This window comes from Lutjanus erythropterus, chromosome 3 (assembly GCF_056507025.1).
Source record: "Lutjanus erythropterus isolate fLutEry1 chromosome 3, fLutEry1.hap2, whole genome shotgun sequence".
NCBI classification, from domain to species: domain Eukaryota; kingdom Metazoa; phylum Chordata; class Actinopteri; order Lutjaniformes; family Lutjanidae; genus Lutjanus; species Lutjanus erythropterus.
In genome coordinates, this window is record NC_139319.1 from 3,215,391 (window position 1) to 3,235,917 (window position 20,527).

Sequence of the window (20,527 nt, forward strand, 5' to 3'; positions counted from 1 at the left end):
CATCATATCCAGAACTAGTCAGAGGTCAAATCCCTGAGATTTCTGCACGGCTCTTGTTGTGCAGATTTTGGAGCCGCCTGTGGACAAAAGTGGCAGCAGATTGTTACGGTACCACCTGCATGTTGTTTTGCAGGCTGTTTGCAGCAGGTCCCTCCTGGTCCTTCACATCGTTGGTTGATTGTTGAGCTCCCAGATGTTGCAGTTCAGTGCCGTTTCCACTTTCTCCTTTTCTCTTCTTCCATCCTCTGAGGCACTTCACACATTTATCTACAAGAACAGAAAAAGAAGTTTTAACGCCTCTGGAAACTCAAATCCAGAATAGCCTTCAAACACTTAGAAACAACATTTTAGATTTTAGTTGCCTGGGCGATCAGGGCACACGCACTTAAAGCGTAGAGGAAGAGAGGCTGCCATCCAATGGGGCTGCAGCCCCGACTAGTGGCAGGCGGCTGCATAACACCTTAGAGGCAACAGTTGCCTGGCATTGTGCATGAATGAAATATCAATAAATAGTCTCAACGACTTGTATTTCTCGTGCCGATTAGCAAGGGTGGCGACAGTTAATCATGTAGTCGACTAATCCAGTCATACAGTAACTTCACATCACAGGACATGAGATTTGCTGGTCTGCCGCTGCCTCGGGTAAAGCTGAACAATTTTGAAAAGATATCTAATTGTGATTATTTTGATTGATATGGCAACTACGATATAATTTGTGATATTGAGTGGGATGGTAACTTTTAAATAATTATTCTCATTTTCATTGAAAAAAACATTAAAATGATAATTGTGTGATTTCTGCAGGGATCTGTACCAAACAAAGATGTTTCCTTAAAGCCTGTAGAATATGATGTGCAGGCCAGGACATCTCTGCAGCACACAAACAGTTTATTTTAAAATGATATTTTGACACACATTTCACCTCTATCAAATATTGCACCTCCTGCAATTTGAAAATTGCAACATACTGTGGCCATATTGTGATTTGGATAAAATTTGGATTAATTGTTCAGCCCTGGCATTGAGAGCTGACAAGTAACGTTAATGTGTCAATACAGCAAAGTCACACAGAATAACTATCTGAAGGAGACTCAGTCCAACAACTGCTGTGCTCTGTGAGGGCAAACTGTTTTTGTCATAGAGGTGTGGTGGATTTACATCCAGTAAAGCAGGAAGAATATTCTAAATAAAGCGCACACAAATATCTTTTTAGGTGTTTTCCCCTCAGATTCACTGTTGACCTCGTCTACAGCGCTTCATCACACTACATTACTTAACTTCTGTGTTGGTTGTTCGGTTTTTGAAACTGATTTCTAATAGTTATTGACTTTTTTTTCCAGTCAAATCTTTGTGGTTAATGAGAAACTAAAGTTTGATATTTTATATGCATTTTCACTATCTGAAGCCATATTTTCTGGCACCTTTAACACTTTTAGAGGAAGTTCATGTGGAAGGCTTGAATCATCCTGAAGGGGTTAATTTCACAATAATGACCTGCTTACTGCACATTATCCTGCTTATTACATGTTACCTAATAATTCAATACAAAATATTAATTTCAAAATAATTTTAGTGATCAACAATGTTTTTATTGTTTCTCCAGAGTCTCTGATCAGATCTGTGTCCATAGCAACGGTCTGTTCTTCATAGCAACAGTCTGTTATACAGAAACAACAGACCTTATATGCTGTAATTGACCAATCAAAATTGAGTATTTAACAAGCCATGTCATGAATAAGTTTTTGTAACTTACGGATCCCTCCACATTTCCACATCAGAACTCCAGTGGCAGTGATGATAACGAGGACAATGGCAGCGATGATGAAAGGCATCCAGGTTCCACCACCTGAAGTTTAGAACAAGGACTCAATATGAACACAGTATTTTTCTGCCATAATAATGTTATTTATTCTACTAATCAGATTGAGTGTGCAGCTCACGGAGCCCCACATGACGCCCAACCTCACAGTTCTATTTGTCTTGACTTTGAGATATCTGTCCACCCCAGTACAAAACATCTCTGCAACACTACAGTACTTCATTATAAAGCTGTTTGGTCACATTTTCTCTTTATTCACCATATTGTGATTTTGATAACAGTTGTACAGACCTTCTTTTAATGATGAACTGCTAAAATACACAAGATAAGACACAAGCACAACACAATTTGTTTAACTAAACTAGACTTTGGTGTAAATCCTATTGAAGCTTATGGGAGATGTACTGTATATTGTGCTGTCTGGAAACAAATACATGAATGTGCAGAGTCACTCAAATCAGTCAGTATGTAATTCTCTGTGTTTTCCCTTTTATTTTTTTTTTCCATGGGGACTTCTTTAAAGGTCATTCAGCATGTGTAATTTCCGAGGAAGAAAGAAGGAAGTGCTGCGTCTCAAACACTCTGTCCATTAAACGACAGGAAGTCTCGGTGCGTAGTTTCAGATCTGCTGCCATTTATAGCCTCTTCAGCCACATGTTAGATTATAAGACTGATCAGTGCAGGATGTGTTGGTATTTGTGTTTTATTATACATTTATGACACAATGGTGACAGAATGGTGTCAATGCAAGAATGACTGGGAGTGATTTCTGATGACTAAGGAGTCAGTGTCACCAGAAAATCAAGACACTGTTCTTCAAGAAAATCCACACACTTTGTTGTGAGCAGTTTCCTGTCTGAACTATTTTCTATCGTAGAAAGAAAATATCTCCAGAAGATTCCATCGCAGGGGGAGAAATTCTTTCTCACATAAAACTGCTCACAACAAGGTCTGGAGTTTTTTGAGTAACCAGGTCATGATTTCTCAAAAGAGAAACTGCTGTTAAGTTTTTCAAATGTAGTTGCGTGAAGCCGAGTGCCATCTACTTCCATTATATTGGAAAGACGGCAGAAATCTCTCAGCCGATATCTTTAAAACTCTACAACTCACATCAACACACAGATGACTTCCTCAGGTAAGAGGAAGAATATGCACTTTTGAATTTGGGGTGAGCTGTCCCTTTAAAATGCATATTTACACAAATCTGACAAAAATCTTATTGCACTCGAACATAAATAGCCATAAAACAACTGAATCTCAGGTTTCTGGGGAGCAGCACAAAGTAATTAACATTAATTTACCGGGTTCGTTTGGCTCATCCAGTGGAGTTAAAGTTGTGCTGGAAACGTTTCCATTTGTCCCGTTCTGTTGGTCCTTGATTACTGTTAAAAAAAAAAAAAAGACAAAAAGTCTTCAGAAAAACAAAACATTAAAAAAACTTCTAGTATTCAGAAGACAAAGGCACCAGGTTGTGTCATTTACTCTGCCTGTGGCCAGAGAGGTTGAACACATCTGCAAAACAAACATCTATTTAGACGAGAGAAAACTCTGAATGCAATTAAAAAAGTAAAAAAAACCCAACTTAATTTCATTTAAATAATGTCCTTTTAGAAAAGCAAAATATCCAATTTAGAGCTGCAACAATTAAGTGATCAGTTAATCAGTTTGGGTCATTTTTAAAGGAGAAAAAAAAAAGTCACAATTATCTCATTCCAGCATCTTACATGTGAAAAATTTTCTGGTTTCCTCTTCGACTTTGGGAAACACTGGTCTCTAAAATGGTGAAAATCTTCAAACAGGACAGACTTGCACGATAACTAAAAAGTTAAAACATTACATTGTTTGCTAGCTAATGTGAGCTAAGACGTTAACAAAAAGTTACATTATTTGCCAGCTAGAAGAAGATCGTCCTTTATCATTAATCCTTGGTTCAGCAATTATTTACACACATGTAGGTGTGAAGACACACATACAGATGTGAAAGAGGTGGCAGAGTGATGGATGCTGCTCAGAAACAGGCATCCAGCTGTTAAGGGGTTTGGCGTCTTGCTTAAGGAGAAGAACTGGCTGATCTCCAGCTATCAGTCCATAGTCTGGACTTTTGGTCTGAGCTGGACTTGACCTGATCACCCTCTGCTCCCTAAGCCAAGTCCTTATGTACCGAGCTACTGCTGCGAACATTAGCTAAACAGTTAACAAATACAATATTTTTTTAGCTGTGATGTCAGTTAGCCTCGTTAGCCTTTTCATGAGGACTCAGCAGAGAACCTCTTCTCCATTTAAAACTTATTTTGGCCAAATTAATGGAGGAATTAGATAATTTTACTCAACAATTTCATAAAGACAGCTTTTAATTTTTCGGAATAGAGAAAAATAATTAAATGAAATAAAACGCTAAAATAAATGTGCTTAAGGTTTTATCCAAATTAGATGGAATGAATGTTAAGTTTCAAAAAACAGATACAAATGTAGATCTATTTTTCAGTTGACAAGATTGTGACAGGATTAGTTAATCAATAAAATAATCAACAAATTAATTGACAATGAAATTACACTTAATTGCAGCCCGAATCCAGCTGTTAATCTTAAATTCATCAGCATCTCCACTGAAGAGTTTAACCAACATTGCAGATCTTCTGTTGTTTACATGCGTTTATTTTTTCTATATTGGGCTTCTTTTGGCACAAGAAAATCTTTCAACATGAATAAAATACAACCATCCGATCAGATTCCCCAGAATTAAGAACTGAAATCAGGGTCTGGGTTAAAAACTTGATCTGGATAAACCTTTTTATTACCAGAACAAAACTGTTTTAAATTCAGAGTACTTACCAACAGTGAGGACAGTGTTACAGCTGGTCGTTAGTTTTGAGACAAAACATCTGTAAGGTCCACTGTCAGACAGCTGTACTGACGACAGCTGGAGTGCCAGGTTTCCTCTGGTCAGGCCGTCATGGTTAACAGCTGCCCTGCCTCTGTACTGATCGATCTGTGCCTGCAGATTTTCTCTCTTATGACGATACGAGTAGACCACCTTGTTGAGGTCAACTCTTTTCCAGTCCACGGCATTATTCACCACGTTGGTGGGAGGATGCAGGTAACACTGGAGAACAATGTTCTCACCCTCCACTGCTTCAGTCGTTGGATTTGGGCAAACGGCATGAGGCACTCCTGGAAACAAACATTACAGGTACACAGCTCAAACACCTCTGAGAACAGCAATTGTCTCAAACAACAACAAAATTGATCTTTCTGGCAGTGCTTTAGATTTCAGTCCACATCGGTTGGCTGATGTCTACCAAACTGACATGTGAGGACGTCTGCAGCGAAACATCACCATGGATGAGAATATTGTTGCTCGGTCTGGAAGGGTCTTTGTTTCTGCACCACATGTCCATAACTTTGTGAACATGACATGGAGATGTAATTCAATGGCCAGCAGAAACAACTTTTCTCTTGCACACATCAAAATCACTTTTCAAACGACTCTACAGCAGCTCTGATGGGACACGCTAGTGACACCACCTCAAATACTAAAGCCTTCTAAATCATGATGTTACGATGGTAGATGTGTGTCAGACATGTTTTGGTCATGTTTACATTACTTCAAAATACACATGGAAAGTATTAAATCACCATCTGACCTTCTGTCATTCAAACAGACACTGCCCCGCTCAGATTAAGAATTAAATAACACGTTCTAGTGTCAATACTTTTGAATAAATGACATTTTTCTACTCCTACATGAATACACAAATTTATAGTAATGCTATCGCTTACTAATAGGGCTGCAATGGATCACAAAATGCTTGGTTTGGCTCGTACCAAGATCTTGAGTGATTTAATCATTTTTCAGATGAGGAAAAAAGAAAAGAGGTGGTTAAATTATTTTTAAAATGCACTTGGCTTTGATCTTTGTCTGTAGTCAACACCACTGTAATGTGATAATATTAACTGATATATAAATAACAAAAAAATACGTTATAATAATGATATACAGTTTACTTCGAATACTATTATACAATACTGTACTATGTATGTACTTATACAATAGTACTGTACTATGACTCAACTCGCAGCCATTGAGCACAGACACACTGACACAGACACACTGACACAGACACACTGACACAGAGAGTGAGTTGGTGAAGCTCTGCAGAAGTTAAGATAGGAAATATCACCAATGAGCTGCAGAGTAAAAGTTAAGTGCAACCTGTCCAGCCTTTCGCTGCAACTCTGCATCGAGATTTTGGGTATTATTACTTATAGAAAAGTGACATCGACAGTAAAACTGCGCGTCACAATATGATGGTTAACGTTTACATACATTCCGCGGATTGCATTGTAAACACTGACTAGTCAACGCTACAAACCTGTCAGCATCAGCCAACAGCACTGTATCAATGTTATAAACCCAAAATATGCTAATGGACACAACCATAGTTATAAACCCGTGTGATAGTTAGCCAACGCAGCTAACGCAGGAGGCGTTAGCAACTTAACCTACCTGCTGCAAAGTTAACGCTCCACAGAAAGATTAATGTTATCAGCAAACCCTTCATTATCACTGCAAACGAGCAGGATGCAGTATTGTTGTCAACCGCGGAGTAAAATAAGTTACTGTACTGTAATACGAGCAGGTCCAAAAGTTTCGTAACTTGAGTGTTATTTGTTCACGCCGGTCTAAATGAAAGAAAGTCCCACCTCAAAACACTAGCACGCTTGCCAGTTCGAGCTCGAGAAACGCCCAAAAACGGCCCAAATCATTTGGGTAATACAGAATGCAAATTAATTCATGAACGATAATAATATCCATATGGTTCATAACAATGTTTAAATATGGCATAATTAATCAATGTAAGTAGTCACACATGGGCTAGGAATGCAATTAGGAAGCTTCAATGCAACTATATAGGGCTATCAATATTATTTTAACAGTATTATCTATCGTAGGTTTTTTTTTAGGTTTCAGGGGGCCCAAGATTTCTGGCGGCGCCCCTGACTTTTTCCAATTCCACTGTCTTAAAAATAAAGAAAAATAAATAAAAGGGCAATGCAAATAACAGTAAATACTAGTGTTTCTCTAACTTTGTTAACGGCAACAAGCCTTGGCAGTACGTCCCCAGAGAGACGTTGACGCAATTCCATTCTGCGGAAAACCGCACAATCTGGCAACCCTGACAGCAGCCACCAGCGACGAGTGACGCATTCGTCATCGTCGACACGTCATTTGTGACATCATGCACAAGACGTGCATTTGATGTCCCAAAATAAGGCAAAATCATATTAAAGAGAATAAAAGAAACCAACGATTCAATCGAGTGTGTTATGCAGTATTAGAGATCTTAACGCTTTGTGTTACAGTTAATCTTAATGACACAGGATGAAAACTGAGATTCTTTCCAGCCAAATAATACACACAACCCCATTCACCGACATTACCTGAACACTGTGGTGAAACACTGTTGTACGTGTTTAAATCAATGCCAGACACTTCATATTTTGTGACACACAAAAGCAAAGAAATGATTTTTTTACCTGGTTCTGGAATTTCCGAAAAAAACCGGCGCGTCTTGACTCAGTGGGCGACTTCCCCTAAGGCTTCCTGGACTGCAGCTGCACGTGGCCTGTGTTCCGCTCAGTGCCCGCCCACTTTTAAGCGAATTTCGCGCCATTCGGCCTGTAGGGAACTCTGACGAGTGACGACACGAGACGACGACGACACGAGACGACGACGAGAGTTTTTCTTTTTCTTTTTCTTTTTTTTTAAAGACGACGATGGCGGCTGGAATAATGAAGTTTAACACTGATATGTACATCTAAGCACGTTGTTTGTACAGCAAACATCTGTACACGCAGATTGTTTACACAACCACTGGCTTGTATTGAGGTGGTACGAGCACAACACCAGCTGTAGGTACTGTATGGGAACTAACTGTAATTTGATTTGAATTGTTCTAATTCTGATTTTATGTACTCTTTATATTTATTTTGTAAGGGTCTGTCACCTGAGAGCTTCCAAAAGGTATGTGAGATATGTATATGTATAATTGTCTGTATATAATGATGTGTCTTTTTTGCAAATAAATCCTCTTCTCCTTTCATTCAGGTATTTATTTTTATAGGTAGTGAACGCCAGTACTAAATTGTTATTGTTTATAGCGACAGTTAAGTTAACAGCAGCAGTGTAAAAACTGTAGACCTGGATTTATTCCGTGTTAAGTGCAGTCATCATTGACACCAACATAACATAATTTGATTCACTTGACTTTGTGACTTCATGAAGATCCATGACGTCATGTTAAAATGGCTGGTGAAGTTTAACTGGCACCATCTAGTGGTGTTTTATAGGTCATGTATTGAATCTGCTCTCTTCTCTGATTGCTGGTACAGGCGGATAAAAATCACCTGAGCCATACTGTTAAAGGGATAGTTCACCCAAAAATGAAAATCAGCCTCATGCAGATTGAAGGTCAGGTTTAGCTTTTTATTCCACAAAACACAGCTGGAGTTTCACAGGAAAACAGTGTTGGAGTCTCCCAAACAATGGAAGTGAATGGTGACCAGTTTTCAGCCTTAAAAAAACAAAAGTGTAAAAACATAAAAATGCCTCCATACTGCTCACCTGGTTAAATAAGTCTCCTTTTAACAGCCTGAATATTCACTGTAGATCCTTCAGGTTGGAGCCACGTTCACGAGCACATGCTCACAGTCTGAACTGGGTGTGTGTGGTGTGACGGTGTGCAAACGGCATGTTGGGACTTGATTACACCAGACAAGCAGTATGGAGGCATTTTATGTTTTTTAGTGTGGCTGACAGGGTGATTGGTGTCCAACAGACCTCCATGGTGGATGTTTTTGACCAGCAGGAGTCCAGATCCATATCAGGGGACAAAACCCTTCCCTCAGACTGTAGATTTACTTTCCCTTGGTTCAGGTACAATCAGACTAAAAACTCCTCTGTCCCTTGTGCAAAAAAAAAAACTGCTAAATTTACACACATAATTTGATATTTTACTGAGTGTTGTGTGTTTTATTGTATTCTGTATATAACATGTATAGAAAGGAGTCATGTCTCTTTTTCTTGTCTGGACTTTGGTTGTTGGTACATGTTTTTATTCCTGTTGGGGTTTTTTCTGGTAATTGTTGCTCAGAATAAATTATCATCTTACAGTCAGAATCAGCTTTACTTTCAAGTATATGTACTCATACAAGGAATTACAAAATCTGACACTGATTTCTGATCACACACACACACACACACACACACAAATATATATATATTATTTAAACATAATAGATTAATTCAGTACAGTACAGTATAATTTAATTTCTCCAAAGAGGGATTAATAAGAGCATAAGAGCATAAAAGCTAACACACAAACAATCTGACAAAAACAATCAAACATAGATAAATAGACAGCCGTTCACACAACACAGTAACAGCTGAAGTATCATCATTGTGATGATGATGAATTGTTATCATATGAGGCCATTTTCTGCAGCGCTGTCCGGGTCTTCATCCTCCTCTGTTCTGGTCCTCAGGGTTTCCATCTCAGAAGCGTCCGGCTTCATCTCTTCTTGTTGTCTCTTCTTACAAACTCCTGTGAGAACATGAGAACCAGTTTGTGACTCCACATTTACAGAACTTAGGAAACTTTGTGTAAACTGCTAAGAATGTAGGTAGAAGAACCTGATAATGTAATATCACTGATATAATCACAGTAACATTAATATGTTCTGATATCAATAAGCTGAAGTTTTGTGCAGGAACAGATCTACTCGAAATGTTCAATAATATTTTCTCATATTTTTATTGACTTTACTCTTTATCTTTTTTCATCATGTGTTTTCTTGTGCACTAAAGTATCAGGTAAATTCCTTTAATGTCAAAACCTATTTGGTAATGCAGCTAATTTACCACATTACGGACAATTTATGGAAAATAATTACATGAAAAGGTGTTCAAGGCAACAAACTGTACGACAATGTAAAACTGTTCACATGCTTAAAGGAGCATTCTGTAATATATTTACTGAAATAAATCAAAATGACCAGGATACGTCATCAGAAATGAAGCTGATAGAGTTCAGACTGTAGAGTTGTTGCCTCTGTGACAACAACTCTACAGCCACGGTGTTCTCCTTTGAAATTTCTTTTCTGGTTTGTTTTTGTTTGTCTGTTTCACGTTAATTGGAGATCAAAATAATGTTGAATGATTAAGTATGAACTGAAAGTTTTCTGTTTGCATCAAATCCACAACTTCTGTGTCGTAATTATGAGTTCCATTTGAACGCAGCTTGTGTTCAGGACAACAGATTTAACTTTACATCAACAGACAAGTCAGTTATAATCAGCTGATCTACGGACAGTGGAGGACTCGTCCTCGCTTGTCAGTGTCAAGTTGATATCATCTTGTGCTCACATAGGTTCAGTTTCCCTCCAACCTGCCTGAGCTTCGACTTTCAGGGGGAAACAACTCGCTTCAACCACAGATTGTATATTTTGAACGCTGAAGTCTTGCTCCTTTAAGTATGATGCTGAATAAAGTTCTGTAGAAAAGTTTGTGACTTACGGATCTTTCCAAGTTTCACCAGGAGAGAAAAAACACCCACAGCAACAACAGCAAGAACGACACCAACAGCTCCACCAACAACTTTAAAACTGACAGCCTCCATCTCTGCAGCATCTGAAGGAATATCAGACAGAGTCGAGTTGAGAAGAAAGACTCCACAGGCAGATTATCTTTTACAAAGAGAGAATGTACAAAGTTTAGAAAACAGAGTCTCAAAATCACCACAAAACTAACTGTGATGGAAGCAGAAAATAATTGCAGGAATGTCTACTGTTTTCTGTCCTGTTATCACACCACTGTGAGTTTTTTTTTCTGACTTTGGTTCCAGCGCACTTTAAGGTAGTTAATTATATCATAATGAGTCAAACCATCAGTTAGTTGATGCTGAATTAATGTTAATATAAATATTACCTGGTTTCTTGTACATTGTACCTCTGAGTGATTTCAGTTTCTAATCCACATGAGACAAAATGATAATTTTCCTAGTTGTGGTTCAGAACATGTGGACTTATTCTTTGCTAATTTAACCTACTTACCTTGTGTTTTATATTCTGAGGCTCATAGTTCCAGAAATATATCAATATATTGTTAATATGTTGAAAATGCAGATATGAAACTATGTTACTGAAGACTAATACTATAATTTTATTTTCTCCTGTCTCCTTAAGAACCACACACACACACCTCCATACCCACATGTTCTCCTAAATATGTTCATCCCTGACCTGTAACTGTCCAACCAATGGTCATTAAAGTTTATTTGGACTGAACCTGCTCCTGCTCTCTGATCAGAGTCCCCGTCTTTAAAGGAGCCAGCAAGCAGCATCCCAGAGTCACCGACTCCATCACAACAGTGATACAAACAGGAGGAAGGTGATGAGCTGCAGCACACAAAGTGTCTGAGCGCATCTTAATGAATTAATTTACCTCGATCGTCGGGGCGAGTCACTGGTTTCACTGGAGGTCCAGATGTGCTGAAATCTCCTTTCTTTGTTCTGTTCTGTTGGTCTTTTTTCAAATGAGAAACAAAACTGTTGAGATCAGTTTTAAAATGATAAGATACAAACAAAAACATCAATTCATTATCTGCAGTTTCATCGTGAACATTTTGAATTTTAAAAAATTCCATAATTGATCTGTACAGTATTAAACTGAACATGCTCACCGACATGAACTTCAACTATACAACTGGCCTCCAGTTTTGGGACGTAACATCTGTACTGTCCGCTGTCAGACAGCTGTGCTGAAGAGATCTGCAGGGTCACGACTCCGTAGTCCAGGTCTTCATGGTTGAGAGTCGTCCTGCCTCTGTACTGAGGCGCCTGTTCAGCAGGGAGGTCATATTTACGTCGACAGGCGTGGACGACCTCGGTGGATCTCTTCCAATCGACTGTAAAAGCTGACAAGTCGACTGGGGGATCCAGACGACATTGTAGAAGGATGACATCACCTTCCACTGCTTCGATTGTTGGTTTGGGGCAGACGCCATGATACTGTCCTGAGAAAACACAAATGTACACAGAATAAACCTCTGAAGGAGACGCATCTTGTCAAGCATTTTAACACTGATAAGTTAAACAAATTGATCAGCTGTCAAGGTTTGATTCACTGTATCTTTTGACGTTTTTCAATTTTAACAGAGCAGCAATTTCAGATGTTTCCTCCAATGAAACAATAAAACTGAATAAACTGATCAACTGGCAAAGTTTGATACAAAATAACATCAGTGATCACATATAACTTGTGTTATAAAGATGGATGACAGCTGTGTGTCATCTATCTCTGGGTTTTCCATTCCAACAAGAAGCATCATCACCATCATCATGACCAGGGACTCAATATGATACAAACAAAATGGTGATACCCACAAGAAAAGTTTGATAATACAGTCACAAAAACAAATTATATTTTGTGGTGTAAAACTATTTACAGTACAACCACCCAACTCGAGTTATACAAGAATCTGCAGAAACACTGAATGATATTCAAATATGAGCTCTAAAGTATATCTGACCTGCCTAAATACCACTTTTTTCATTCCCTTCAAATCAGGCATTTCATTCCATCTAATTATCACCATTTCCTAAATCATCCTTCCAGCTCCCTGATTGGTTCTGTTCTCTCTTTAGATCTTGTCCAGAAGTGCCTCATCTCTGTTATTTGAAACTCCACTGGCACCCTTAACCCTAATCCAGCAGGTAACCCATCTGAAGCAGATATGGAAGCAGGAAATTGGTGTTTCAATAGCTGACAACCAGTGGAACCATCATCTTGACCTGGTGCTTTCTTCTTCTGTGTCCCAGACACAACTGGCAAAACTTTACCCAGATACCAGTAAAAGCTGCAACAGGTGCAAACAGTCACCCAGTGAGCAAACTCACAGGTTTGGTCCTCTCCAACATAAACTGCCCTCTGGTGTGAAATATTGAATATACTTGGGACAGTTTTTGGCTTGAACCTTAACCATGAACCTCTCATGGCCAGCACCTAATTTACAAATCCTAACTGTTGGCTAGATGCCTCATTTTATTTAAGTGGAAACATGCTCTTTTACAACACCTGGAGGGCCTTTATTGAATATCTCAATAAAGATATCATCCATCCAGATGACTCCCCCCTTGGTGTTTGTTTGCTGTGTTCTCTTTCTTTCAGTCCAAATTCAAATATTACAGATTACTGTGAGAGCCATGACTTGTGTCTTTTTAAATACATTTGACATGTTCAACACACTCTGTAGTTGAGTCAAGCTGGGCGACGTGGACAAAATCAAATGTCACAATATTTTTTACCAAACACCTTGATAGATAATTATATACACACATTAACAAGACTGTACGGATGACTATTGATGCTTTCACAAAATATATAAATACGATCAGATTTCTAATTACAAAAAAAAATCACCAGTAATGTGAATATAATGACTAAGTGTGTAAAGGCGAATGATAGAACAGCTAGAACAATCTGTTAATTACAACACTTTACTGTAATGCAGCCTTTAAAACCAGGAAAAGACAACACTTCTGCTTCATCATGATTCACAAATAGCCAAAATCTAAGACTATATCTAGTCTTGTATCACAATATCAAAATTACTCAGCCACAGCTTAAACTAACAATTGACTGACAAATGATTATTTTCTTGATTACTTGTCAGAAATGGTAAAATAATATCCACCACACTTCACTAGAGCTCAAAGACAGTGATATCCTCAAAGCTTAAAGAGCTTAAACTCCAACAGTTTACCACCACAGAGAACAAAAGGGAACCAGCAAGATTTGACAAGTATTGACTCATAATGAGCCACTGAGAATGTGGCATGTTCTGTGCAATTATGCTTTCAGTATGAATTTAGTGTGATATCTACCTTCAAACATCTGAGGCTCATCAGTGATGTCATCTCTTTATTCAGATATTGTTTCCACTATCATATTTCTTGGACTGTCATTTGTGGTGTTACACTGGATTGACTTTGTACAGGAAGTTTACCTGATGATAATTTCCACCTTCAGGACAGTAGGTCAAAATAACAAAGACAGACCAAACACTACAACACACTAAAGATAAAAACTTCAGAAAGAATTTGAAATGATGTCTCAGTGACTAAATCTGAACAATATCAAATAACAACCATTAAAAAGGCAGGTCTGATTAATATTATAGTGCTGAACCTCAAATATTCATATTACTTTTATAATTTGTGCTGCAGTAAATGCAAAAACACACAGGACACCATAAAAATAAACAGTCAACATGTCAAAAGTTTTACAAAGTACGAAAAAATTTGAATTAAGCAAACCAGACTCAGGTGAGGATTCACATTAATCACAAGTGATGCAGACGAAGAAGTCCCCAAAACAACAACAACAACAACAACAACAACAACAACAACAACAACAACAACAACAACAACGGAGCTTTAAAAATACCGACTTAACCCTCAGTGACTGTAATAATATTTGTTACACTCGTACCGTTAAGCGCAAAAAATGTGCTTTTTAAAAGCAAGCTATAAAAAATATTATACATTGATATTATATTCTACTTTCATTGAGCTATTTTTTTTTCACCTGCACGTGACCTAATTATTGATATCAAATAATAATTAATTTTTAAAGATTTTAACCCTTTAAATGCCATGTTTTTGTCATGATGCCACCATGTTTTTAGATGAAAAAAACAGAAAAAATGAATTATTTTCAATATACTACATGCAAAGTCAATTTTTTTGTGTTGAATTATTACAGCCTGGGATATGTCAATAATTACCAGCAACATTGATTTTTATGCATTATTATTTTTTGTGCAGTGTCAAATTGTTACACTCGTACCGTTAAGCGCAAAAAAATGTGCTTTTCATAAGATAGCTATGTAAAATATTATTCATTGATATTATATTCTACTTTCATTGAGCTAATTTTTTCACCTACATCTAACCTAAACGTTGATATAAAATAATAATTAATTTTTAAAGATTTTAACCCTTTAAATGCCAGGTTTTTGTCATGATGCCACCATGTTTTTAGATGAAAAAGCAGAAAAAATGAATTATTTTCAATATACTACATGCAAAGTGGACTTTTTTGTTTTGAATTATTACAGCCTGGGATATGTCAATAATTATCAGCAACATTGATTGTTATGCATTATTATTTTTTGTGCAATGTCAAATAGTTATACTCATACCACTAGCACATAAAATGCACTTTTTAAAAGCAAGCTATAAAAAAAAAAATTTGTGTTGACTTATTACAGGCTGGGATATGTCGATGATTAGCAGCAAGAGAGAGACTGTGTGTGTGTGTGTGTGTGTGTGTGTGTGTGTGTGTGTGTGTGTGTGAGTCAGATCAGATGAGACAGGCTGCAGACAACATGGCGGTGCACCTTGCAGGTTGGACAGCTCTCCCCCACATTTGCAGGAGCTGCGGACACTTTGCTCCTCAGACTCCGAGGTCGAGGCAGCCTGTCATCAAAATGCAGGCAGGTGTTGATTACCCTGAATGCGTTATGAATCGTGGTGGCCCGGATGATGGCCCGGTCGGTGTGTGTGGACATCCTTGAAGCTGCGCATTGACTCATATGCGCGAACGGTACACTGCAGCCTGCAGCAGCAGCAGCGCGATGTTTGCGCACGGGTCGGTGGCATCAATATTTTCAATATACTACATGCAAAGACATTTTTTTGTGTTGACTTATTACAGCCTGGGATATGTCGATGATTAGCAGCAAGAGAGAGACTGTGTGTGTATGTGTGTGTGAGGCAGAGGCTGCAGACAACATGGCGGTGCACCTTGCAGATTGGACAGCTCTTCCCCTCATTTTGCAGAAGCTGCGGACACGTTGCTCCTCAGACTCCGAGGTCGAGGCAGCATGTCATCAAAATGCAGGCAGGTGTTGATTAGCCTGAATGCGTTATGAATTGTGGTGGCCCGGATGTTGGCCCGGTCGGTGTGTGTGGACATCCCACAAGCTGTGTATTGACTGATATGCGCGAACTGTACACTGCAGCCTGCAGCAGCAGCGCGATGTTTGCTCACGTCGGTGACATCAATATCCTTGTTACGTCTCCCCTGCAATTTTGTGTGGTCTGTGACGAGCTTCAGACGTCATGTCATCGCTGATACATCGAAGCTGTCGACCAGGCTGCTGATTCTGGCGGTGGAGCAGCTGTGGAAACAACTCCGCGAAAAGCGACTTTGTCCTCTCGACGGCTGCATTTTTGATGTGGTTCAAAATGCCCGGTGTTTATATTTATTTGAAGCAGTGCATGCCTGTGTGTGTGGACGTTTGTGTAGATGTGTGTGGTGTGCATTTTTACGATCTAGTCTTTAGAGGAGCTTTGAATTTCTGCACAAAAACTACGCATGAAACAGTGAATGAAAACAGTGCCTCTTGAAAACCACTAGCACTTTGCTCATGATGTTATATGGTCATGCACACACATACACACACACACACACACACACACACACACGTACACGCAAATACACGCATACATGCACACACACTCACATACACACACACACCTCTCAGCGTTAAAGCTGAAGGGAGAGGGAGGGGGATATTGTGACAGTGCCACCTAGTGGAAATAACTTGTATTTTCTCCATATGCCAAATATGGTCAAAATGACGCCATCTGGTGGAGAGTAGTAAAAATGATCAATTCCAAGGCAAAAGTCCAGATTGACACCCAGAGATAATAAAATGCATGTATTATGCTTTAATGGAAGCAAGATCAAAAATTGCAGTTTGAATGGGTTTCAATGGTACATTTTTTGCGCTTAACAGTTCGAGTGTAACAATTGTTTCTACACAGTGTATTTTAGACTTTCTGCAGGAGCTGAGCTGGAAAATCCTGGCAAATTTCATGCCATATGCATGAACACAGCCAAAATTATCAAAAAATGAAGAATGAAAAGCGCGTAAAATGCGCTAAACAGTCACAGAGAGTTAATTTATTAATTCGACCAGAGTCGAAATGTCAAACTTACCCGCAGCAAACGATAAAACAGCCAGTAAAAAGAGGGCTGACAACATGATTGTTCTTCTTCTTCTTCTTCTTCGTGGTGTTTTATGGCGGTTGGCAAACAACGTTATGGTGCATTACCGCCACCAACTGGTATGGAGTGTGGATCGGGAATCTAATTTAACTCTACTAGCCCCCCCCCAAAAAAATAAAATAAAAATAATAAATAAATAAATAAATAAATAAATAAATAAATAAATAAATAAATAAATAAATAAAATAAAAATTAAAAAAGACATTGAAAGTTAGACAATTAAATACAACAGTTATATTCTCTTTATCAGATTTGTTCGTCTAAGGTACTGTAACAGTGCTTGATAACATTTCTCACTTGAACTTCTCTGTAAAATATCTCTTATGTCCAAATTCAACTTCATTTCTTTGAGGTTTGATATAAGTTCCCTTCTCTCACAATCATATTTTGGACAATGAATTATAACATGTTGAATAGTTTCCTCTTGACCACAAAAGTCACAGTTTCAGTTATGTTTGTTTATTTTCCAGAGTGTGCTATTAAAGGACCAGTGTGTAATAATTACAGGAATTTATGTACATAAATGAGATATATTATATATAAGTATGTTATTTATTATTATCAATCAACGTAAATTCATAATCGATATGTTCCCGTTACTTTAGAAATAACCATTTATAGTTACATACTGTCGGGTCGCCTTACGGAGATCATCATCCTGCGCCGTCTACGACAGCGCAGAGCGGACAAACTGCACTAACAGTGAGTCTTGGGAAGCCCATGGCGACCTTACGTAGACGCCGCAGCATAAACACGGAAGTAGACGGGGAGGATAGACGCGGGTGATCGCTGCCAGATCATTTAGCGTTGTGAACCTTGACTGGCACAGTTTTGACAAATGGAGGATCATACATACACTGTACCAGAACAAAAAGCAGCGGACAGTGAATCCCCGTCATCCAAGAAGCAGAGACACGAAGAAAGTAAACGCAAGCATGACAGGAAACGGCAAAAACACGAATCAACATCGGCATAGCGTTTACACGATGGAAATCGCAAATGGAGGACAAACGTTTTCACAGTGACGCCGAGGTTGCCTGCTTTCTGCTGGACAGGTAATTCATCCTACACACGTAATTGTAGTTTGTTGTGAGATAGCTTTCGCTCGCCATTTTGTCCGCTGACGGCCACCGTACTCTTGGTGAGAGAGGGGCGGTGTCGGGGTAAATCCTCTTAGTTGCAATCTAAGGTTTGAACGCTAGATGCCACTGGAAATCACACACTTCTCCTTTAAGTCCTGAATGGCCAAATCGTAATCTTGATATCAGAGTTTCCTCTCTGCGGGATCTTGAAGTTTTCCTCATCGCTCCTACTTTTCGTTGAATTCCATAAAGCCATCTGCCTGTTCTTTCTTCTTCCCATTGTTTTTGCCACCTTTCTTTTAACTTGTGCTTAATTATGGTCTTCATTTCTGATTTACTTAAAGGAACTAGTATATCGATGTCATTTTTTGTTGTTGCCTCCTTTGCACACATGTCAGCCATTTCATTCCCTCTCAGTCCTACATGAGCTGGTATCCATACCAATGTTATGCTCAGTCCCATCATTTTAATTCTGAATATTGTTTGTTGTATTTCTAATAAAATATCCTGTCTGCTGTCTGAGTGGCTGTTTTTCATGCTGATGACTGGTGAGCTGGAGTCAGAGCATATTATTGTTCTCAAAGGTCTCACCTCTTCAACCCACTGGACTGCTGCTAGTATAGCCATCATCTCCCCTGTGTGCACAGACAGCTCATTACTGATTCTCTTGCTTACTTTGATGTTAAATTTTGGAATTATAAATGAAATGCCAATTTTGTTATTTGAACTCTTGGAAGCATCTGTATATATTTGAATGAAATCATAATAGTTATTTCCTAAATAATCATTTATTAACTGTGGGTGTAAAATAAATCCCTTCTCTTTGTTCTTTTTGTTGAGCAGTGTGAGGTCAACACTGAGTTCTGGACGTATCCAAGGCTGTATTACTGAGAGTGGAACTGTTGGACTGATGTTTATTTCTGTTATGTCTAGTTCTTTTGCTTTTTCCTCTATTATCCACCCAAAGTATTTTGTTTCTCTCCTCTCTTTTTTTTCTCTGTTTCTCAGTGTAACTTGTGTTGGATGATCTTCATTATGTCCTTTTAAGTTAACCCAGTAACTCAGCTTTAACTGTACTCTCCTGAGTTCCAGTGTGGCATTTCCCCCATTTCAACTTGCAATGCTGATGTTGGAGTTGTTCTAATAGCACCTGTACACAATCTTAAAGCCTGATATTGAATATTGTCCAGTTTTTTTAAAGATGTATGTGCTGCAGATCCAAATGCGATACTCCCATAATCTAATACAGATCTTATTAGTCCTGTGTAAATGGTCTTTAATGCTGCTCTCTCTGACCCCCATTCACTTCCAACAAGACATCTCATCACATTTAAAACTTTCTTACATTTGTCAATTACTTTCTGAATATGTACTGACCATGTAATTTTCTCATCCAGCCACAATCCTAGAAATCTGAATTGCTTCACTCTTTCCAGCTCTTGATTATATAATTTCAGTTTTAAGTTACTGCCAACTCTTTTTCTTGTAAAGAACATTGTCTTTGTTTTCTCTACTGAGAATTTAAACCCCCATTTAAATGACCATTCTTCTATTTTAACAATAGACTCCTGTAACTTCTTCACAATAAATTCCAGGTTCCCACCTCTCTTCCAAATTGCCCCATCATCCGCAAACAGAGAGTATCCAATCCCACTCTCCAAACTCAAAAACACATCATTTATCATAATAGAGAATAACAAAGGACTTATTATACTGCCTTGAGGCGTTCCATTTTCAACAACAAAATTTCTTGAAAAACACTTGCCTATTCTTACTTGGATCGATCTTGTACATAAAAAGTCCTTGATCCACCTGTACATTGGGCCATTGATACCCAATTTACTCAATTTAATTAATAATCCCTCTTTCCACATCATGTCATATGCTTTTTCTATATCAAAAAAGACAGCCACTACACTTTCCTTACTAACTTGTGCTCTCCTTATTTCATGTTCCAAACATAAAGCAGGGTCCATGGTATTTCTGCCTTTCCTAAATCCACTCTGATATCTTGATATATACCCTTTGCTTTCTATATAATATATTAATCTTTCATTTATCATCCTCTCCATTACTTTGCAAATATTAGATGTTAGGGCAATAGGCCTATAATTTCCTGGGTTTGTGCTGTCCTTCCCTGGTTTAGGTATTGGCACAACCAGTGCTTCTTTCCAGTTCTGTGGTAATTTCCCTTTAACATGATTGTTATGACGCTGCGAATCTAATAACCCACGAACATATAGACGCATCCCGTCCTCCCTCCTTCCCGCCAAATTGTGATTCTGATGTCATGCACACTTGGGCAACGATAACCTCGCGAGATCGAGGCGGCCGCAGTTTGTAGAGCCAGGCGCCGCAGAGAGGGACCTGGCTGCAGGGAAGATGGCGGACAAGGGCGCCGCCATAGCTCTACTCCATAACGGAAGTCCAAACCGGAAGTCGGTCTTCTTCGTATATCTTGTCACTTATACGATGATACGAAGAGAGGCG

General features: G+C 38.6%; 1 protein-coding gene across 1 annotated transcript in view; it reads right to left on the minus strand.

The window, feature by feature from the left end:
- Nucleotides 1-1,700: 1,700 nt before the first annotated feature.
- The window catches only part of LOC146329430 (butyrophilin-like protein 2), a 29,571-nt gene continuing 10,744 nt past the window's right edge, over nt 1,701-20,527 (minus strand). The window contains exons 6-12 of the mRNA XM_084714425.1: nt 11,560-11,946; nt 11,322-11,402; nt 10,395-10,508; nt 9,313-9,423; nt 4,652-4,990; nt 3,121-3,201; nt 1,701-1,846 (exon numbers count right to left, since the gene is read on the minus strand). Coding sequence (XP_084570551.1) covers nt 1,716-1,846; nt 3,121-3,201; nt 4,652-4,990; nt 9,313-9,423; nt 10,395-10,508; nt 11,322-11,402; nt 11,560-11,946 — 1,244 coding nt within the window. The 3' untranslated portion in view covers nt 1,701-1,715. The remainder of the gene's footprint in view (nt 1,847-3,120; nt 3,202-4,651; nt 4,991-9,312; nt 9,424-10,394; nt 10,509-11,321; nt 11,403-11,559; nt 11,947-20,527) is intronic.